The 22,740-nt window shown below is 53.2% G+C and overlaps 1 protein-coding gene across 1 annotated transcript in view; it reads left to right on the forward strand.

The window, feature by feature from the left end:
• Positions 1–22,740, forward strand: part of NRG2 (neuregulin 2) — a 202,565-nt gene that overhangs the window by 178,030 nt on the left and 1,795 nt on the right. The window contains exons 5-11 of the mRNA XM_017873869.1: positions 6,174–6,232; positions 11,460–11,483; positions 15,579–15,681; positions 18,320–18,443; positions 18,783–18,910; positions 19,510–19,737; positions 22,605–22,734. Of these exons, the coding sequence (XP_017729358.1) occupies positions 6,174–6,232; positions 11,460–11,483; positions 15,579–15,681; positions 18,320–18,443; positions 18,783–18,910; positions 19,510–19,737; positions 22,605–22,734 (796 nt within the window). The remainder of the gene's footprint in view (positions 1–6,173; positions 6,233–11,459; positions 11,484–15,578; positions 15,682–18,319; positions 18,444–18,782; positions 18,911–19,509; positions 19,738–22,604; positions 22,735–22,740) is intronic.

A 22,740-nucleotide genomic window follows, 5' to 3' on the forward strand; every position in this document is an offset into this window, starting at 1 on the left:
TTGTTCTTAATGAACGTTTCCCAGGCTGTATCTTCCCCAGTAGCGAGGAGCCTGGTGGGGCCAGGCAGAGCACAGGTTCCAGAGCCCTTTGCTCCTGTAGTCTTGAGGGTAGAAGAGGGGTCTGCCCAAAACCTAGTACTGACCTCAGGATCTGGCTGCCCTTCTGCCCTACAGGACCCCATTGTACAAAGATGCCCTGGGTGCTGCCTGTGCCCCTTCAGCCCCTAGCCCCCACTCCATGGGATGTGGGGATACCAGCAAGGACACCACTCTAGGTATGATCCAATGGGGGAGGTCAGGGTGGAGGAGAGGCTCAGGCTGGGGCCTCTCAGCCTCCCCAGGGGCCAGAGCCTGCTCACCAACCAGGCAGGGTGGCCCCAGCAGGAACTTCAAGGAGCTCAGAACCACCCACTCCCCATAGCAAACAGGGCAGGTGGGAGAGAGGCTGTCAGGGGGGGCTTGTTCAGGCCCAGCCAGATCTTTTGGGCAGCTGGGCCTACAGTGGCCCCGGACAGATTCTCTGGTGAGTGTGTGAGGAGGGGAGGGGAGTTTGGTGAGGGCAGCACAGACTCTGGACAGATCTAGAGGAGGAGTGGGAGGGGGGCCTAGTTAATAACTTCAGTGTTTCAAAGCAGCCCAAGACTAGAGCCCTGGAAAGGTGCTAAAACTGCCCCATTCCCATGGCATCTGGGCAAAGGCCACCAAAACTTTGATGGGGATTCAAAGAGAGATGTTTGACCTTCCGCCAGGCAAGGTCAGATTCAGCACTTCTCAGCTCCCACGCCTCTGATCTCCCGCTCCAGATCCACAGCCCCCTTCCTGGACACACCCTTGCCCAGGAATGTGAGCCTGGTCTGAGGAGGCCAGGACTTTTCAAGACCCCTCCACCTAACAACATGGTAATGAGGGGCCGCGCCTCCTTTATGCTCACCTCAGTGCTGGGTGACCCGGCCCGCACTGCCAGGCAGAACCATGGCTCTTGCCCCAGCTGGCCTCCTCAGCTGACTTCCTCCCTGGCCCTACCCTGCCCCTGCTGCCACCTCCTTCCCACCCTCCCCAAATCTTAGGGGGAGAGTCCCAATAGCAACAGGCCCACTAGGGAAGTTCTCAATGCAGACTCAGCCCCTCATCCTTCCCTGCCTCCTGCCCCTAGGAGGCTGCCATGTTAGTATGACAGACCCTAAGGAACATTCTAGCTGTGAAAGTTGATCAGAGTTCTTTGGAACAGATCTACAAGAAATTCATCAGGGTCCTGGAATACCTCACAGGGATGACCCAGCCCTGCATCCCCCTTTCCTTGTCTCCCGCATCCTCCTCCTCCCTGTGACATATACACTAGGTAGGTCTCTTCTCTTCCCTAGCCCCTTGGACCCCGAACCTTGAAGGGATCCAGCACTGTCACTGAAGTCAGCCCTCGTCCAGGCAGGGAAGGTTCTGGCCCCTCAGGACAGGTGCCAGGGCTGAGGAGGACCATGGGGGCCAGGGCTCCAGTGCTAGAGTTCGGTGTGGGCAAGGGAATGGTGAGATATATGGGCTCCAGGAGGGCCCTGCCAGCAAGGTTGCACCCCTAGGACCTCTGAGTCCTGCCCAGCTAAATCTGAGAGGAGTAGAGGAAGGAGCCTGAGCCATTGTGAAGATGGTGCCCTGTTCCCCTCCCCACCAGGGAAGGGAAGCTGCACTGCTTAGAACTTGGTACCCAGAGCCACCACTTCCCCATCTCAGCCTCCCCTGGTTCCAGTCAAGGTTCCTGGAACCAACTTGCCTGACTCTCTTTGTTAGCCCTCGGGGGAGAGGGCATCCCTAGTGGAGATGCGGTCAGAACGGCAGGTCCTCATAGCTGTGCTGGAGAAGGGCAGGGGGGTGGGGGGCAGGGCAGAGCCCAGAGGCCATTCTGGGGGGTGGACGAGCTGGCGGGGAAAGAATACACGAAAAACCGAAAAGGGGGGCAGGCCTCTTGGGGTTCCTGATGACTACTCTGAAGAAAAGGAAAGAATTTAGGAAATGGAACTCACGTCTTACCATTTGTGCTGTTTGTTTACTTTTTATTTTGATTTTTTTGCATTTCCGCTTGGCTTGGATAATGAAACTACACTGGTCAGTTTCATTCCAGTTTCTATAAAAATCAGTTTTCCTTCCTGGTTTTCTTACACTTGTTGTTGTGTATTGGTTCAGAGCCCTGCAGGGAGTGTTGGAAAGCAGGCACACTCCGTCCCTCCTGTTTTTCTGGAATTCAGTGCCAAAAGAAACAGTGTCACTGATACTGAATTTTGTTTTAAAAAAAGACAATGTAGGGGGATTTGAAAATGGGAGTCCAAATCAAGGTGACTGTCCCCTGTCTGGGCCAGACAGGGGCCTCTGTAGTCCCTCTTGCTGCTTTCTCCTCTTCTCTCCGTGTGTTTGTAGAGCACGGTTGGTGCGTGACTCTTGGGGACTGGTTCAGGGGATGATGACAGAACAAGACTCTTTCCAGCCCTGTGCACATACCAGTGGCATGCCTCCCCTTCCCATCAGCTCATCCTCCTCATCCCTCTGCCCCTACCCCACCCATGTCCAGGTGATTCCCCATCCCACCCCCATCTGCCTGCTCATCCTCGCCACATCTTCACCCCTCTCATGAATTCACAGGCCCTTCACTCCCTCCAGTGCCCGGGGCACACTGCCATCCTTCATCCACCCCCTCCCCCGGGTGAGGGCAGCACACATGGCATTATCCCCAGGCTACCAAAAGGTGAAACTGAGGCCCGGGAGGTGGGGTGGGAAAAGGGGAAGGCAGAGGTCCTGACTTCTCTGTCACCCCAGATGCAGCCCATGGGCTCTCCTCTCTGCCCCTCTCTCACCCTGCTCTTCTCCAGCCCTGGGGACAGACCTTCCCAGAGTCATAGCCGATGACCTGGTGGGAAAGGCTGGGAAGGCTGTTACCCGCTGCTCCTTCTAATCTGTCCTCTGTGCCCCCTGAAAATCAGAGGGTCAATCCCAGTTTCAGTGGGAACCACCAACCACCACCCAACCCCCAGTGCTGAGTTCAGACTCCTATCCTGGTTGATAGGCTAATGTACCCCATACTCTCTTACCCTGGTATTAGGTGCAGGTTAGAGAGGCTGTAGGCCCAGCTCGCCCCCAAAGCCTTCTCTAGGGAAGCCCCAGCCTCCTGAATGTGACTCATCCTCAGCAAACAGGACTAAGGAGAAAAATAGGAGTGTCCTGACGGAGCTAGCGCCCCAAAAAACAGCAGTAGCTGTCAGCCTTCCACCACCCCTCACTGTGCCCCTCCCCAGTGCCTTTTGCTTTGTTCAGCCAGTGGGGAGCACATTTTCTCAAGGAAGGAAGGTTAGGACCATAATGTTGTGCAACTCAGCAGCCATGAAAGATGTAAGGATGTAGTCAGCATAGTCCAGGCTGGGTGTGAGATAAGGGCCACAGGGCTGTATGGAGTTATCGTTGGTCTCCAAGGGTCTTAGGACAGCAGCCCTGCTTGTCAGCAATGGAAATAAATTTCCCCTTGCCCCTCCTGCCCCTGTACTCCCCCACTCTCTCTCTATCTCTCTCTCTCTCTCACACACACACACACACACACACACACACACACACACACACAGTTTCCCTGCCTCCAAGAGCTGGGCTGATCTCAGACACTGGACACAGACACATCTATCTCTTTCTTGTTCCTTTGTGGAACCCAAGAGTCGTTTTGGCAACTTCCTAGGTCTTCATCCTCCACTCCCAAAGGCACTTACATTTGAAAATCACTTCTACCCCTCTAGTCCCCATCACAAGTGGACATCAGTTTCCAAGAGCTGAGCCTGGCTGGAGCTTGTTGGGAAGTCTTAGCCACTATCTCCATTTTCCTGATCTGGGATGAATAGGGACAAGGGCCAGGGATCAGAGAAGGATGTGTTGACAAGGGAGCTGATGGCAGTCTCCTCCTCCAAGCCACCCTGTTCAACAAAATGAGCATGCACCGTCTCCCCACCCGTGCCACTTTCCTGACACACTTCCCAGCCCTCCACCACCCCCTGATTAGCCAGGCATAGCTGCACACACACTCCTACCACTACAGGACACACATCGTGTCTCCCCTGGGGGAGATGCCATCAAGGCCCAAAGAAACTCTAGCCCTCTGCTCACCCACCACTCCCATTCCCCACTCCTCCAGATTTGAGGTCACAGGATGTTCATGAGTATCTGTCACAACCAATAGCTACCACTCACTGTAAGCCTAATTGGCTTCCTGACGGTTGCTATATACTGCAATGCTAAGAAGTAGAGTACACTTGCCTCTTGAGGAAGTTTACATTGATTAATTTTGAACGGTAGCCTATTATTGAGGGGGACACTGGTGATGAACTTAGCTACTTTCCTAAGGAAGAAGATGCAGAGGCAATATAGACCCATGTCTGAGTAGGGATGTGGGGAAGGGGTCTAGCCCTCCCTGTAAGCTTCTCCTTAGGTATCTAGCCTTGCTGGGGTTCAGAAGAGAGTACAGGGGTGGGAATGTCCTCCAGAAATCTGCAAGACTTCTGCAAGAAATCTGAGATTCACTTGAGGAGAGGGGTGGCAGCCAGAAAGCAGAAGAACGTATACCTTGGGGGTAGGGACAAGGTCAGGGAGATTGAGTGGGTGTTGCTTTAGAGCTGTAAGCAAGGCAAGATCGGAGAATGAGATCCAGGGCAGGGCCAGGCAGTGATGGAGAAACAGGTCATGGGAAAATGGAAGAGTTTCGCAGGCTGGCTGCCGCTAGGACCTTGAGATGGACCAGGCTTCCAGGGTCCCCCAGTGAGCCTGCTCCAATCCGTTTTGTGGTCCTTGCCACCTGAGGCCAGATTCCCTGCACCTGGTATCAGGAAGGCCCACTTTGGGATGCTGATAATTCCAACTCCTCCCCAACTTCCCATTTCCCTATTAAGCTCTCCCCGTGTACATTGCACTGGGGCAGCCTTCTCCAAACCAAACAGGGGTTCCTCAAAAAACAATATCCATGGTGAAATAAATTTGAAACACAAATAAATTTGAGAACTTACATGGAAAGTTCAGCTGTTTCCTCCTATGAAACTTTCATAGTCTTTCATAGGTGAAGGTACACTGCAACTCTACAGGGCACCCTGAGAATGTATTTCCTACATTGATTTGGCCACAGAACTCTCTTTGAAAGAACAGATAAAATATCCCCTAGGTCACCTTTGTCATAGACATACACAGCAGTCTGGGAACAGCATTCCCAAGTTATTTGAGTTTTCTGGGGGCTGTTTCTTGGAGGAGAAAACCTGCCCATGGCCCAGGAGAGAATCCTTCAGTCGGTCCTGGGAGGAGTAGCTCCCAAGAACTTGGTGTTCCTTAAGGCTCCCAGATCCCTGCCAGCTGACTGACTGCCTGGCACCAAGAGGCCACAGTTCTTGCTTCATGGGGCACCAGGCAGGTAAGAAGGAAAGTCTCAATGACCAGTAGGACAACTTCCCATCTTCCCTCACCCCACTTACCTAAATCATCCTCCCCCCCGACCCACCCCACCTTCCCCACCACCCATGGAGCCACATCTATTAGACAGATTTTTGAGGAGATTTCAGAGCCCTCCACCCAGCCCTGACTCCAGTCCCTTCAGCTACAAGTATGACCCCAAGTGCCTGACTTGGTTTTTCTCATTCATCACTGTGCACTTTGATTTCTAACCTTAGCCTCGCGGATGATGCCAGTTTGTTCTGTGATTTTTCCCCTTTTCCTTCTCCAGATGTCCAAATGGATTCTTCGGACAGAGATGTTTGGAGAAACTGCCTTTGCGATTGTACATGCCAGATCCTAAGCAAAGTATGTTTGAAGATACAAACACAAGTCCCTGCTCCTTAGAAAGCTTCCGGGTGCAGTCCCCCCAATGTAGGGCATAGGGCCAGGGGTGTTGGTTGTTTTGATCTTTGGCTGTTTTGTTTTGTTTCTCTTTTCTTTTTTGTATTTTGGTTTGTTAGTTCTTTTTGTTTTGTTTTGTTTTGCTTTGTTTTCATTTTTGGCCTAATCCTTGGGTTTAAAGTTCAGGGCTGCAGGTAAGGGGCAGAGTGGCAAGGCAATACAAATGGTAACGGTGGCAAGGAACCCAGCTGGCATTGGCAGGAGCCCGTGCCGGGGTGTTGCAATGCCTGTGTCTTGCTATCCTGGCTCTCTCTTTCTGGTTTTCTTTCTTTTGGTAGGTGTCCTGTGGGATACACCGGGGACAGGTGTCAGCAGTTCGCAATGGTCAACTTCTCCAGTATGTCTCTTTCTTCTATTTCTTCTCTTCCCGGGTGACTGACAGTCTCCCCCTGGGGAGGGATGGGACCTTGCTTAGCAAGACTACAGGGAGATGCAGAGGGTGTCCTGCGCTCCTTAGAGGAGACAGAAACGCCCCCTGGCACCCCCACCTCCACATGTGGACTGTACCTCCTGGGCACAGTAATGCCAAGTTCTCTCTGAAGCAGCCAGGGCCACACCCAGGCCTCCTCCCGACTTCTGGGGTCAGGCAGCCTGGCCAGAATGGGAGGAAGCATTTGCAGAACCCTCCCCTGCCTCTGAAGGCTGCCTGAGGGTACAGATGGGGCTGGCAGTGAGTGTGTGCGTGTGTATGCCTATGTGTTTGAGAGAGAAAAAAAGTTCTCAGAAAGCCCATTTTCCAGTCTGCCCAGAGTTTGTTTGTTTGTTTGTTTGTTTTGAGGGTTTGGAAATGGGGTAGAGGAAAGGAAGAGGAATTAAGGGAGAGCAGGATCCAGGGCAATGGTTTCCGTGAATACCAAAGATATTTATGTGGCTACAGGATGGTGGGAGAGGGGGCAGGGGTTCATGCTGGAGATGCTAAAAAGTTAAGGAAATGAGGAATTGAGGGGTAACTGGTGACTCCAGCACCTCTGTGGTCTGAATCTTCCCATCTAGGATTTTATTCCCTTCCTTTCTTCAACTTCTGAGGTTGGAGCTTTCTCTTTTGCCAAGAAAAAAAAAAGAAAAGAAAAGAAAAGGAAGGAAGAAAGAAAAGTGAGCCCGGAGGCCCAAGGGACCCAGCCATAATTATGGAGTGTTTTTTTTTTTTTATTTGGGGCCTAAGAGCAGTTCCTTCCAGCACCACCAGGTGGGGGTGGAGCAGAATGAAAAGCCTCTGGCCGGCCATCGATTCTGCTTGAGGACCAGGGGTCCGCTGGCTTGCAAGGCCTGTCCCCAGTCACCCATCCCATCCTGCAGAGCAGGCTAGGCCACTGCTTGCCACCACCCCCCGCCCGCCACCTCCTCTTCTCCAGGGAGGACAGCTGGGCCCAAAGAGGAGTTTGGAGCCGAATGTCCATATGACACTGGATACTGGGAGGTAGAACTCTGGGAGGTGCTGAAGGTGGGATCCAGGGGACCATGTAGGTAGCCCTTGGAGAAAAGGGGTTTGGGGATTTAGGTCTCAGGGTGGAGAAATGATCCTTCCCAGTCCTCCTCAGACCACAGCACAAAAGGTCAGCAAGTTACTCCCCACCCCAACCCCATAGGGGCGTAGAGACCCCTGGGGGATGGAAGCTGCTTGGCCCAGATGGTCAACTATCTTAATAGAGTGTGGGAGGCCAAGGAGGAAGGGCAGAGTCTGTGGGCAGGACATGTGGCCCAACAGAATTCTCTAGAACGCAGGCTCTGCAATTATTTCAGAGTCATACCCAGCCCTGAGTTGCAGGACTGTAGAGCAGGAGGGGCCTCAGGAGAAGGCAGAGCCCAGGCAGAGCTGGGGGCCAGGTGAGAGAGACAGTGGGGCAATATTCCTCTTGGCAGAGAGCCTCCCAGGCTTGTGGGACTGTTCTGGACGGGGAGTCCCAGCCTGTCCTGAATCAGAGCAGCCGAGCCTCCGGAACTCGGGCCGCTATCCAAGGCCTCTCTGCCAGCTGCGCTGCTTCAGCTTTCAGCCTAAATCTGCTAGGAAGGTCAGCAGAGTCCCAGGAGCCCAGAAAAGAGCCTGCAAAGGCAGTCCAGGCCCTTCTGCCTAGTGTGTTCAGTAGCTTGACTGTTACCTTTTCATAAAGGATTTATGCTCTTCAAGCACTTTCCCAGAGAGCACTTCATGTACTGCTCTAGCAGATAATTACTGAAAAGGTAGTGTAAAGTGCTGGCTTAAGTCTTCAGGCTTCGGATTCAAAGAGACCTCAGTAAAAATGCCAGCTGCTGAGCTTACTAGCTCTGGGGCCTCTTTAACTTCTCAATTTGTTTTCTCATCTGTAAAATGGGGATGATGACATTTATGCCTGTGGGGTTACTGTGAGGATGAAATGAACTGCTGCATATGAAGGGCTTAGCAGAGAGCCTGCCATTGTGATTGGAGTGCAATTTAGTACCTCTCCCAGCTACAGCTGGTATGGGGGTGGTGGGCAGCATCAGGCCCCTAGAGGCTGACTCCCAGCACATCCTGAGCAAAGTGTCCAACCTTCACACCCTGCCCAGATAGCATCTAGACCAGGTTATCTTTTGCAGAGATCAAGGAAAGAGCCTGTGACTGCAATAGCACATTGAAGCTTCTCTTTCTTCCACAAACAGCCCCTCCGCTCCCCATAGGTCAAAGCTTGTCCATCTTTATGTCCCCATGTAAAAGAGCACACATACTTGTACACACAAGCACAAACGTGTGAGCATGGGCTCATACATGCACACACAATCATGTTATTACACACCTGCACACATGTGCAAACCCATGAGCATGTGCTCACACCTGCACGCACATGTGCAAACACAGGAGTTCATGCTCACATCTGTACACACATCTGCCTCCTTGTCCAGGCACCCTATGACTGTATGTCATGGGACATGTCCAGGATGAAGAATTTGCATATTGTCTGGTAAGCACAGCCCTGTCAGGAGTCCAGCATCAGGTTGCCATGGTTACTGGTCAATATGCAAATTTCTGGTTAATAGGACCTTCCTGTGCCTCAGTGGTGCCACTCCACCCTCACTGAGTGGCAGCCAGTGAACATAATGAGTGGGAAGGTCTTCTCTTTGCTGGGGCGGACACAGCCATAGGCCCCTCATGTTCCATCCCACGCTTCCCAGTGATAAAGCTGCCTACCCAGTGACTGGCCAAGCCCTCAGTGACCCCACCAATCATGCCAGCCACCACTCTAAACAGTACTGGCCTTTGACTCAAACAGGAGGCCAGTTAGGAGCCCTAGAAGCTGCAGCTGCTACTATTCGGTTCCCAGAGGAGTGACACAGAAGAAAACACTTAAAGAGCTTTGGGAGCCCTGCTCACTTCTCCAGATGGTCATTGTCCTCGGCAATACCCGGCCAGGCCTGCCCAGAAACTCAGTGGGCAGGAAAGCCATCGCTTAGCACCAAGGGACCAAAGAATCTGGTCTCCAGTCTCCCTTCTGCCTCCTAATTTGCTGTGTGACCTTGGGAAAGTGTCCTAGCATCACTGGGCCTCAGCTGCCTCATCTAATATAACCACCTCGTCGGAAAGTGGGGCCCAGACCAGCTCTATGAACCCAATCCTCTTTGCATCCCAGGTGTTGTGGTCAACCTGGGCTATTCTCTTAGGGCAGCAGGGCTAGATATCCAAATAATGTGAGCTTTGCAGCTGCCTGAAGGGTCCCTGGGCCACAGAATTAACTACTCAGTGAGAGGTACACCAGGGTTCTTTGAGAATTGTCAAGTTTGTGCTGTCTACTCAGCACGCCTGACCAGCCCTGGGACACCCTGGAAAGGAGTGGACAAACTATACTTAGGGCAACTTTTTCCTGCCTCCAAGCAGTCAGAGTGGGACTGCAAAGAAACCAAAACGTCCAGGTCACTCCCCAACCTAGGATTTAATAGCTGTACAAGAAGGGCTTGTGTCTAGAAGGGCTAGGAGTAATGAATGCTTCATTGGTGTGGTCTCTGCATGGAACTGGGGGGTTGAAGCCCCAGGATCTTCCTCCAGGTTCTTTAGTCAGAGCCATCACAGTCCCTGGCTCGGAGCCACCCTGCTCTCCCGCCCTTTTCCAAATGCAGAACCCTCTGGAATCCCTATCAGGAAGTAGACGAGAGGTCCAGGGATGGATAATGCGTAGGACTTCCTGCAGATTGCCACGTGCTCACCTTCCTCCAAGGCAGATGACAATATCAGACACAGTGTCACACCCTCCCTGGATCTAATGGAGCTGACTATGCACCTGGGGAAGCCAGAGAGTGAGCAAATCCAGGCTAGGAGGAGCGGGGCCCTGCACGCATGCTGAGCTCATGCCTTCCAGGCTTGTTCACATCTTCCTCTAGCTGTGTGCAAGCACTTTGGACAGACAAGGAAACAGGGATTATGGCTTACCCACATCCACATAGTGAATTAGGGATGAAACTGAGACTCCAGCCTGTAGACCGATGCTGGCTGCTACGTTAGAATGGTAGGTGAGCTTTTTAAAAACACTGTTGAGATTTCTGGGCTCCCACCTCAGAGCCAGATTTCCTCAGTCTGGACAATTCAGAAGCTCAGCCAGGTTTGCAAACCTCCCGGGATCCTATGCCCCAGCCTGATGCCCACGTAACAGATAAGAGACTGAGACTTAACTAGATTGGTATCACTCAGGGTGGCACAGCAGTAGGTCAGTGCAGAGCTGACCCTTGAGTCAGGGTCCTTTTATTTAACCCTTCAATGATGTGGGGGTCTCCATCCCAGGGTCCTGAAATCACACATTCAAAACACGATCCCACTTCCAAGACTGTCATTTGTCCACCATTTGAGGAGCTCAGACATTCTACAAGTGAACCCACTTGCCTATTCCTGTGAATTGCAGTTTGCTCTTCTCGGTAGTGAAATCAGGCTCAGGCACCATGACTCAGCCCTGTAGGCTTCTAGGGTGTTGGGGTGTCAAGTAGAGAAGTGACCTGCTATCTGGAGCCTCATCCTCTTCCTCTTCCTGCTCCCTCCCACAGACTCTGAGGCTCCCCACCCGGGCTCCCAGTAGGTAGACAGGCCAGCTTGGCCTGTGGGGCAGAGCAGGGACATGGGGCAAGTCTGGGGACCTCATGCCTGCACTCTGAACAAAACAAAAAATAGGGCCCCCAACGAGGCAGCTGGGCAAGCTGTCTGCAGGAAGGCTTGAGAGTTGAGAGTGCTAAAGGCCTGGCACTGACCGCTGGGAGGAGCAGGGGAGCTCCTGAGACCCCACCCCCACTTACCTTTCCTCCCAGGGACATTTGCCAACTGACTCTTGTGCCTCTGCCTCCCCACTAGGTACTAACCCCACAGCTCATCTCTAAAGAGCCTACCCTGCCTGCTGTTTCTAACATCTCCTCTCTCTACCCTCCTTGGGGCTCTTGGGGACTGGGTGTCAGGGAAGGAGCTCAGGAGGCTGGGAGGGGACACTACTAACCTGCTTTCACCTCGCAGGCTGGCTGCCCGGTGTCTGAGGAGTCCTGACCAACGTTTCTGTCTCTCTCTCTCCCCCTGTCCCTGTCCCCCTGTCTCTCTCCCTCCACCCCTCCCTTTCTGACCCTCCTCTCTTCTGCACTGCCAGAGCACCTTGGATTTGAATTAAAGGGTATGAAACCTCTGTGTGTCACTCAGCACCATCTGCGTGGCCCCTCTTCACAGCCTCCAATGCCATGTGTGCTGAATGTTTGGTTTCCTTTCCAAAAAATGGAAAAGGGATGATTCCAAAAATCTCTCCTGGCCCCATCAAGATGTCCTATCATAAACTACGTTGATTTAGCAGGAGACAAAAGAAGCTCATGAACAACAGGGCACTCAGGGGTTCGGACCGTGGCCCTCAGTGTACAGTAGCATCCCTCACATAGGGGAGATCTATTGCTAGGAAGGCTCAGAGGGGAGGGCCCTCTCCTGAGCTGAGTGCAGCCCCACAGGCTGGCTGGACAAGAGACAGGCCCCATGTGTGAACATGGCCCCTTGAAGGGCTGGTGTCCAGGAACCACAGAAGCCTGGTTTCGAGAGTTGTGCAGAGAGGCATCCCTTTCCATTTGACTTTAGTCTTCTTTCCTTGCCCCATTTCCATGTCCATTGCTTTTCATCCTGCACCAGGCCAGCAGCTGATAACTCTATTTGCCTCCGTCCCTTCCCTGTGTCTGTCTGCCCGGCTTTGCCATCTGCTTGAGGCTGTCATTCCCTCCATGATGTGACCCCACATTGGCAAGACCAGCCGGGGTCTGGGTTGGGCTGGCCTCTAGGACCTGCCCCTTGTCTCTCAGCTCAGAATCTTAAATGTGTCCTCCTGCCACCTGCTACTACCACCCTCTGGCCCCTGGAAGACTCCTTGGGCTAGAAGGGACTTTAAGGGGTTAGTGTTTCTGGCTCTCTGGCTTTGTGCCGGGAGGTTCATCCATAGTCTCAAGTGTCCAGGCATATGACAACAGGAGAGAGGCAGGGGCTCAGAAGGTGGGGGCTGCGGTGGGGTGGGATCTCAGACGTAGTACAGAGCCTACCATTATGGAAAGGCTGCTCTTGTGGCTGATTTGGGGAGGCCTCCTAGCACCACCACCTATCCTCTATCAGCTGTTCTCAGTAGAAGATAGATTGCAAAGTTTGTGTGTAAGAGTGCATCCGTCTATAGCAACTGGCTGTGATGGGGTGGTGGGAGAGGCATTGAGTCTATGTGGGGTCTGTGATGGTGGCAGGGTGCACAGGGGTGAATCTGCAGGTACGTGTGTGTTGTTGAGAGTATATACCTTGGGAGGTTTTTCAGGGCAGAACGGCAGCAGGTAGAGGGGCTGTGGAATGCCTTTGTGTCAAGGGTTGAACACTGTGCAGGTGGAACTGTGAGTGCATGGAGATGAGTATGAGTGTGCACATATGTCAGTGTCTATAAGGCTGGTCTGTATATTCACCCACTCACCAATGCAACAAACATCTATGGAACAGAATTTACCTGACACACAGTCCCTGCCCTCCTGGGCTCACATTCACAGGTGACAAGCAAACAGGAAAGACATCAGGTGGTGTTCAGTGATGCACAGAAAATAAAATGAGGTAATGGGATAGTGCCTGGCTGGAGTGGGGTGCTAGTGTAGCTAAGTGGTCAGGGAAGTCTTAACTGAGGAGGTGACATCTGCTTTAAGACCTGGTGAAAAGTGGCCAACCTTGCAAACAACCAGGGGGGAGTCCTGCAGAGGGCGGCACAGCAGGTATAGAGATCGTGTGGTTGGAGTGGGCTTGCCTTGTTCAGTGGATGGAGAGACTTCCAGCAGCTCTGAAGCACAGTGAACACAGGGAGAGGACCACAGATGAGATCCAAAAGGAAGGCTGGGACCAAGCAGCTGGGGGCCTCAGAGGCCATGGTAAGGCTTTGGGTTGCATTCGAATCTCAGTGGGAAACCATCTTGAGTTTCTAAACAGGGGAGTAAAATGATCTGCTTTATGGCTGTAAATAAATGTAGCTTTGGATGGACAATAGCCTGGGCTGGGGGCAGGGTGGGGAGGAGTGGAAGCAGAAAGACCTGTCAGAAGGTGACCATCTCCAGGTGAGAGGTGACACCATCCTGGACTAAGTTGGAAGCAATGGAAATGGTAAGGCTCAATCAGACCCAGGATCTACTTGGGAAGAGGAGCTGCGAGGACTTGCAGCTGGATCTGGCATCAGGGTAGGTGGGAAGAAAGGGAGTAATCAAGAATGAGCCCAAGGTATGGGCCCTGAGCAACAGGAAAAGTGGTGCTGCACCCATGAGCTGGAAAGCGTTGAAGAAGAGTTTGGAAAGAGGGTAAGGAAGCAGGGGTTCTGTTTGGTCATGACCCTTGGATGCATGAGTCTGGAGCCCAACATGGCCCAAGCAGGATGCAACTGATTAAATACCCGCAGAGAAAAGGACATGAATAGCAAGCAGAAAGGGAACACAGATGACTCCAATAGGAAAAATGCTCAACCTCACTCATGAGTGAAATGGAAATAAAAACTACACTGAGACAGCACAGTTCACCCCCTGGACTGGCAAACTCAACAAGTCTGATAACAGCATGGAGTGAGGGGAACCAGTCCTGTCATCCATGTCTGATGGGACAGAGGCTGCCAATAGGTGCAGACTCAATGGAGGGCCATCTGGCACAATCAGACTTCAGGGAGCAGTCAGGGCAGGACATATAAATTTGAGAGTCTGCAAATAGATGGTATTTAAAGTCTGAGTCTGAGTTAAATCACTAAGGGAGAGAGGGCAGGTGCAGGAAAAAAAGAAACCTGAGCCCAGGCCCTTCTACCTTCCCAGCTAGTAGAAGAGAAGAAAGCATGGCTAAGACAGAGACAGGTCAGCCAGTGAAGTAGGAGGGAGAAAACCATTCCAAAGCCCAGGGGGAGTGGGCCCTAGAAGGAGGGGTCAGCTGGGAAGGAAGCAAGTGGCCTCAGGACTTGGTGGCCTGGAGGTTGTTGGTGCCTGTGACCAGAGTGGTCTCAGAGGAGTGATGGAGACACATGCCTGACTGTGAGGCAGGTGAATGGGGCGTGAGAGCTAGAGCCAGGGCTGTGGGCACAGAGCCAAGAGATGGGGACCTAGGGTGGAGGTCTGGTTGTTTACAACTCGATCTGACTGTGTGCCAGTGGGCATGGCCGTGTGTATGCACCTGTGGCTGGAGCGTGTGTTAACTCTGTGTGTGCATATGTTTGTGCAGGTGTGTGTGTGAGTGAAGGGTCTGTCTGGGAATCAGGCATAGTTAGAAATATCTGTGTGTCTGGAGGGTTTGTAGCCCTGGGTGTTTCCTGGTGTGTACACCTTTGCCGCAGTATATGCTGCAAGCCCAAGAGGTTAGCGACATTTCTCAGGGCTCCGCCAAGGCATTCAGGTCCAGCCTCCACTTCCCCCTGAGCTGGGAGGAGGGCACAGTGTGGAGGGACCAGCCAGCAGGTGTGGTGTGCAGGGGTGGGGTCTCTGGGCTGTAGCCTTGACTGTAGCTAGCGCTGTCACCTTTTACTTTTTCTTCCTCCTGGCTTTCTCTGTTTTAGAAGGATGGGGGTTGCCCCAGTATCAGCAGAGGGTAAAGAGGACAGTTGGCCTTTGGGAGGGCTTTGAGGCCCAGCCTAGCTCAGCTCCTCAGCAAGGGTGGGGGCTGTTCCTTGCATACCAGTACTTTCCTAGATGCTAGGGGTCTGTGGTGCCACTGGCGGGCTTCTCACAAGCAGAGACAGCAGGCCTGGTGTGGGCCAGAGCCACACCCTGACCAGGCTGCAGGGGTAAACAAAGGCATTCCCATGATCACTACCATGAAAAACAACTCCTCTTGGCCCACCAAGGTTCTTTGCAGCTACCAGGCCATTGTGGAGCACGGCAGGGTTGCCTGCCAGACTGGGCTGTCCTCCCCTGCTCTACAGCCTCGGGAGCTTTGCCTCCACTCCATCCCTTCCCATTCCCCTGCATTTTCCACTCATGTGCTCTGGGCAGGCATGGGGCTTGGGGAGGGGAACTCAGGGGGAGTTGTGTGTGACCAGATCCATGGGTGGGTGGGAGCTGTAGGGGAGTGGAAGGCAAAAGAGAGCGTGCAGGAGGGAAGGAACTGGCTGGGGAGAGAAGGAATGGAAAGGAGCTGGGCAGGACCTGAGCTGGGGAGAGCCTATGGCTTTGGGGGCAAAGGGGTCTCTGCACCACTATCCCCACGGGGTCTGCCTCCTGCACCACCCCTCACATCCCCCCTACCTCTGCAGAAGCCGAAGAGCTGTACCAGAAGAGGGTGCTGACTATCACGGGCATCTGCGTGGCTCTGCTGGTCGTGGGCATCGTCTGTGTGGTGGCCTACTGCAAGACCAAGTGAGTGTCAGGCACTCGGGCTGGGGACAGGCCAAGCCAAGGGATGGGCCTCCAAGAATGTTTGTGAAGGAGGCTCTCCTCCCCCACTCCACTGGAGGCCTCTACACCCTCCTAGGCCCCAAATACCCCTCAGGGGCCTCTGTAGCTGGGTAGGTGTGGGGCCAAAGAAGTAGAGGCAGAGGGTTGGGGAGACAGGCCCCAGGGCACTGACGAAGAATGGTCGCAAGCACAGGCTTTGGAAGAAGACAAATCTGGGTTCAAATCTAGCTCTGCTATTTCCCATGTAACTTGAGCAAATTGATGGTTCCTCATGGGAATGATCCTGGTATGTACCTCAAAGGACACTGTGAGAACCTGAGCAGGAGCGTGCAGCTGACCCCACAGGCTCCTGGAGCAGGCGCCCTGTCAAGTGGGCAGGCACTGGGTAGTGTTGTGGAGGAGCGCAGAGAGGACAGCTACATTCCCAAAGAAAGACAGACATCTCAAAGCACTGCCTGACCCCACCTTGGGAGCAATCAACACAAGAGGACAGAGAAGGCGGGGTTGGGCCCCCTCTGGGCAGAGGAGAGGTAGGGGCAGAACCTTGGGGCAAGGAGAATAAGGGAACAGAGAGGGAGCCGGGCAGTCCAAGCTAAAAGACAGCACAGATGAGGGTCATCTGTACTCCCGGAGCATGAGCAGCCCAGACCAGCTGGAGCAAAGGGCCACAGACAGGAAAAAAGAGGGCATGAGTCTAAAAGGATAGCTGGGACCCAGATGGCACCATAGGGTCTTGGATGCCGAGCTAGGGAGCCTGGATTTATCCAACAAAGGCACATCTATAGCCTTTGTTGGATAAACCCAAACTCCCTAGCTCGGCATCCAAGGCCCTATAACCTTCTGATGTGCTGAAAGATGACAGGTTTGTAACAACTGTTCATATCTGGAAAGCAAGGGTCTGGACTGGACAGAGCTAACATTCTGGGGACTGAGCCCCTGGTCTGGACTCATGCTGCCCCATCTGTGGCATCTGAAGTCCTGCTGGCCTTGTCTTGAATGAATCCAGGACCAGAAAGTCTGGAGGAAGGTGAGGAGGGAGTTGGGGCCCAGTGAGCCCAGAGGAGACTGGGCCCAAGAGGGAAAACTGAGTCCAAGAATTGGAGAAAAATTAAGCTGCCTGTCCTGCCCCCAATGCATTTACTCACTTCTTCAACAAACATTCATTCAGTGCTTGCTGGACACCAGGCCCTGCCTCAGGCATATGGCCGGTGCTCTGAGCAAGTGGTCCAGTGTCATGGGACACCTTTTAGAGGCACCTAACCTTGGCTGGGGAGCAGGAAGGGTTTCCCTGAGGAAGCAGCATTTAGGCCAGGGCCTGAGAGGTAAACAAGAGTTAGCATGTGAAGAGGAGAGATATTCCAGGTGAATGGCCTGGCATGCGCAAAGGCCAGGAGGCCAGAGAGGGCAGGGCATAGTGGGGGATCAGCAACAAGCTCACCACAGAGGCAGCTAGCTGGGGTGCCGGGTGGGCAGCGAGAGACAGGGCTGGGAGAGAATCAGGACACTAAGGCCCAATAAAGGGGTTTTATTTTCATTTTTGCAGGTACTTAGTAGGTGTATATGTTTATAGGGTACATGAGATATTTTGAAACAGGCATGCAATGCATAATAATCATATCATATATTCTATTCATCCCCCCAAGAATTTATCCTTTGTGACCTTGAGCAAACTGATGGGTCCTCATGGACTTTTGTGTTACAAGCAATCTGGTTATACTCTTTTAAATGTACAATTAAATTATTATTGACTATAGTCACCCCATATGCTATCGAATACTAGGTCTCTTTCCTTCTTTCTAACTAGTTTTTGTACCCATGAACCATCCCCACCTCCCTCCCAACCACCCACTTCCCTTCCCAACCTCTGGTAACCATCCTCCTACTCTCTATCTCCATGAGTTCACAATGAAGGGTCTTAAACAGGGGAGGGACATGATTAGATTTAATATCAAATAAATCGAGCATTTAATATGTGCCAATCTGAAGTAGTCCCACAGGCCCTGACTCCCTAGCCACAGCACCCGTTTTATTTTCTTCATGGCACTTTATTGAAAATATCTAGTTCATTTCTTTGTTTATGTGTTAACCATCTGCTCCCTCTACTGGCCTGCAAGTTTCAGGAGGATGGATTCCCTATCTACCTATCTATCTTCTCTGCTTCAAAACAGTGTCTGGCACATAGTGACAACTCAATAAATACCAAATGAATGAATGAGGGAGAGAGAGGGAGTCAGCACTGTGCTTGAATATTTCATATACTTTTAATCATCAATAGTCTTTGGAACGGATAAATGATCATCCTGTCTTACAGATGAGGAAAGTGAAACGTGGAGAGCTTAAGTAACTTGCCCGGGGTTGCATAGCTAGAAAGGAGCAAAGTTCTACTCTCTGGGCAGAGCCAAAGCTCACTGCCATGACGCTCAGGTCCTGTTGGATTCAGGTGGTGGTGATGCTGCAGGGCAGCTTGAGTACAGGGGAGAGCAGTAGCCATGGCCGCCCTGGGCAGGGGGAAAAGCTGTTTCCCTAGAGAGATAGCTAGGGAAGTTCATCATTGGCGAGTGGGGGGAATGCCAGTCTCACCTTCCCTTCCCTTGTGCAGAAAACAGCGGAAGCAGATGCACAACCACCTCCGGCAGAACATGTGCCCGGCCCACCAGAACCGGAGCTTGGCCAATGGGCCCAGCCACCCCCGGCTGGACCCAGAGGAAATCCAGATGGCAGATGTGAGTGGCTTCTGAGCCCCCTTCTGAGCCCTCAGTGGACAGCCAGCCTTCTCATGCCCCCTGCAAGGATGGGCCAGGGCAGCAGCCAGCCTGTCCCATGGCCAGCCTTGCCTGCTAGGCACTGCCTCATCAGGATGGCTGGCCTTGCTTTGCTCACTTCCATAAGGAAGGGGTGGGGGTTGATTTGCTGGAGCCATCGCTGCCCCAACATCAAGTCACTGTCACCCAGTGGGTCTCCCCAACCAGGAGCTCAGTCAGTGCTCATCACTTCCCTGTCCCCAACAAGAAAGAGTTGATTTGGTCCCCAATCACTAACTCTCACCCAACTGTCTGTTCCAGTATATTTCCAAGAACGTGCCAGCCACAGACCATGTCATCAGGAGAGAAACTGAGACCACCTTCTCTGGGAGCCACTCCTGTTCTCCTTCTCACCACTGCTCCACAGCCACGCCCACCTCCAGCCACAGGTAGGCACCACCAAGGCCCATGGAAACCTGTAGACTCAAAAACTTCATCGGGCGCAAAGTGCCCACTTACTCCGACATCCAGAACTATTCAATACCCTCCCCTGAGTTTGTCACAGGAATCACAGCACACCTTAGCCTCCTCTCCAGAATTGCAGAGGCCAGTCCACACAGCACAAAGGCTCAGACAGCTCAAAAATAACATGGCTGGCTCCCTTCTTCCCTGGGAGCACCAGGAAATAGTCAGGGCCCTCACATACTGGCCCCTGGGGCTGGGCTTCTGAGCTAGATAGCTAAGGACCACGGTGGCGGTAGGGTCCCAGACAGGAGGTCTAAGGTAAGGCTCGGGGGAGGCTGGTTGCAGGGAGGAAAGAAATGGGTCTCTGCACATTACAGCTCACCCATGCATGGGACCCCAGCCCTCCTTCTTCCAATACTGGGGTTGGGCATTTGCAACAATCCACATCACCCCAGAGTGGAGAAGGGCATTGAGCTAAGGGAGCTCGAGGTGGAAGAGGAGCCAAGGAGGTCCATGGAACCACACCTGCTGGACAGCCCTGCCCCTTCCTGACCCCTCGTCTCACCCCATTTGGCTTTCCCAGACACGAGAGCCACACGTGGAGCCTGGAACGTTCTGAGAGCCTGACTTCCGACTCTCAGTCGGGGATCATGCTATCATCAGTGGGTACCAGCAAATGCAACAGCCCAGCATGTGTGGAGGCCCGGGCAAGGCGGGCAGCAGCCTACAACCTGGAGGAGCGGCGCAGGGCCACCGTGCCACCTTACCATGACTCCGTGGACTCCCTTCGCGACTCCCCACACAGCGAGAGGTCAGTTCCTACCCCCTGGCCTATGCCCAGCCCACTTAGCCAGAGAGCTGGCACCACTGGCCCAAGGCTGACCCTAAGGGCCCCTCAGAAACATTCCAAAGAGTCTAATCTCCATTTTTCAGATGGGAAAACAAGGTCCTGGAAAAGGTGAAATGGCCTGCTCAGAGCCATCAGCATGTTAATGACAGACTGGGACTAGAGTTCGGCCAGTGGACCCTGGTGGACAGTGACCATCTAATTTAATTGTCCTCCCAGGACACTTTTCACACTAGAAAAAGGACATTATTAATAGTTACACTGGAACATCAAGAACAAACAGGGAGCTGGGTGTGGTGGCTCACACCTGTAATCCCAGCACTTTGGGAGGCCAAGGGGGATGGATCACCTGAGGTCAGGAGTTTGAGACTAGTCTGGCCAACATGGTGAAACCCCCATCTTTACTAAAATACAAAATTAGCCGGGCATGGTGGCACATGCCTGTAATCACAGCTACTTGGGAGGCTGAGGCAAGAGAATCTCTTGCACCTGGGAGGCAGAGGTTGCAGTGAGCTGAGATGGCGCCACTGCACTCCAACCTCAGCAACAGAGCAAGACTCCATTTCAAAAAAAAAAAAAAAAAAGAACAAACAGGGGCTATTCTGGACAAACCAGGATACATGCTAGAAGCTCCATGTCCCAGCAGGAACAGAAAGACATGAAGATGGAGTAGAATGCAGAGTGGCAGGGGAGGTTGTCTTTGAGGACACTGACCAGCACAAGATGGACATGAGCCAAGAATGATGGCAGGCCTTGGCAGTATCAGCAACAAGGTCCCACAGTTCAAGGCCTTGTTGGGTTCCTAAGCAGTGGATGCAGTAAGAACCAGGAAACGCCCCTTCTTCCCTGACTCCAAGTCAGGAGTCACAAGGGCCAGCACCCCTGCCACCTTGGTCAGCCCTGAGTGGTCCTCAGTAAGTGGGGTCTGTAGGAGGCGAGCAGGGAAAGATGAGTGGTACTAAAAACTCCAGACCAGGGAGTGGGGAGAGGAGCAGATATTCCCCTGCTCTCAACTCAGCCTACTCCATGCCAGGCCCTGTGCTGGGCAGGCCTGCCTGGAAATCCAGAAATGGCCTGCCAGGTTCCTGCTCCTGAGGAGCTCCTAGCCACAGAAACAAACCAAGGAAGCTTACAGCAGCCTATGGAAAGTGCTAAACATGACACGACAGCAGGGCAGAGAGACCCAGTCTGACTGTAGGCTCTGGGAAGCAGCCAGGTTTTCCAAGCCCAGCTCCACCTGTGTGATTTGGGGCAGCCTGATCACCTCTGTACCTTGTTCCCTCAGCTGTAGAACAGGGAGAACAATAGCTACTATGCATGGTTCAAGTGAAGGCCACCTGAGATCATGTGCACAGAGCTCTTTGCCTCATCCCTGGCATGGAGCTCATGCTCACTAGGTGTAGCTATTTATCAATCATATCCACAGCAATGAGACTCCTTAATGGGTGGTAGGAAGGGGAGAGGCAGGAGAGCAGGAAGAAAGCATTCCAGGCACCGGGAACAACTTGAGCTGTTCCAACAGAGGCACTTAAGAACAGGGCTGATGAGTGAGGTGCCTGGAACAGGGTGGGCTGTAGGGAGCAGAGGAGCTGGGCCTGAACAGGCAAGCTGAGACCAGACAGACTGACCCTGGGTGGGTAAACAGGAAGACCTGGTTCAGCAGAGCTGTGATTTTACAAGATTGCTCTGGGAACTGCATAGAGTGAAGGAGGAGAGACCCTGGGATGGACCCAGGTGACCACATGTGAACAGCTGGGCCCAGGATGGGGTGGAGAGTGTGCTTCCAGAGAAGGGAATGGGTAGGGCTTGGTGGTTAATTAGATGTGCCAGTGGGAGAGGGAAGAGGGAGGGGGTCAGGCGATGCAGAAAAAATCATAATGGGGACTCCAGGCTGGTTCCAGAGAGCAGTGAGGTGCCCAGCTGTGCAGTTTGGAAGGGAAGCATGGAGGTGGGTGGCCCCTGTCCTGAGGTGACAACGGTGGGACAGAAGGCTGATGGGCTTACAAGGGGGATGTGAGCACAAAAAGGGACAGGTACCTGGGATCCAGCCTGGGAGATACTAGCAAGGCCAGACTTCTGAAGGAGCTGGTGGTGTGGGGATGGGTCTGTAGCCACAAGCAGAGACACCTCAGTGGGATTTTGGTACTCCCCGAAGCAGGTTTTGACCTCACTACAAGAAGGAGTATTTCCCTCACTGGAGCCATCAGGGCATGGAAGGAATTGCCCCTGTGGGGCAGTGAGTCCAGGTCACAGGGGTATCTGAATGGGGACTAGTGGCTTCTGGAATTGGGCAGTATGAGTCCTGGTTCCTGCCTAGCCTCAAGTCATATCCCAGCTCTGCCACTTCTTGGCTGTGTAAATCCTGAATAAGTCACTTAAATGTTCTGAGTGTTAGTTTCCTGTGTGTAGAATGGGACTGGCGGAAGGGTCTTACAGAGCTGCCGTACTAAACCAGATGGAACATGTACTATACCCCAGCGTGAGCCTTACCCCCTTGTCGGTGAGCATTCCCACAGCAAGTGACCATTCATGGAAGCTCACCCGGGTCAGGCACAACGGCTAACACATCCCCCTCATACATCATCCCAACAGAGCTATGGAATGAACACCATGGTTAGGCCCGCGTAACAGATAAGGAAACCGAGGCTGGGAGAGGTTTAGGAAATTGCATAAGGCCACTGACGGCTGCCGCCGTCATTCTTGCAGGCGGGGTCTCAGGCAAGGTTAAGGCACGTCTGTGTCCGCCCCTCCCACCCTACCCCACCCCCAACTCCCCCAACCCCTCCCCCGCCCGGCCTGGCCCTGGCCCATGCCTCTGCCTCTCCCCGCAGGTACGTGTCGGCCCTGACCACGCCCGCGCGCCTCTCGCCCGTGGACTTCCACTACTCGCTGGCCACGCAGGTGCCGACTTTCGAGATCACGTCCCCCAACTCGGCGCACGCCGTGTCGCTGCCGCCGGCCGCGCCC

This window comes from Rhinopithecus bieti, unplaced genomic scaffold, assembly GCF_001698545.2.
Source record: "Rhinopithecus bieti isolate Rb0 unplaced genomic scaffold, ASM169854v2 scaffold_8674, whole genome shotgun sequence".
Lineage (NCBI taxonomy): Eukaryota > Metazoa > Chordata > Mammalia > Primates > Cercopithecidae > Rhinopithecus > Rhinopithecus bieti.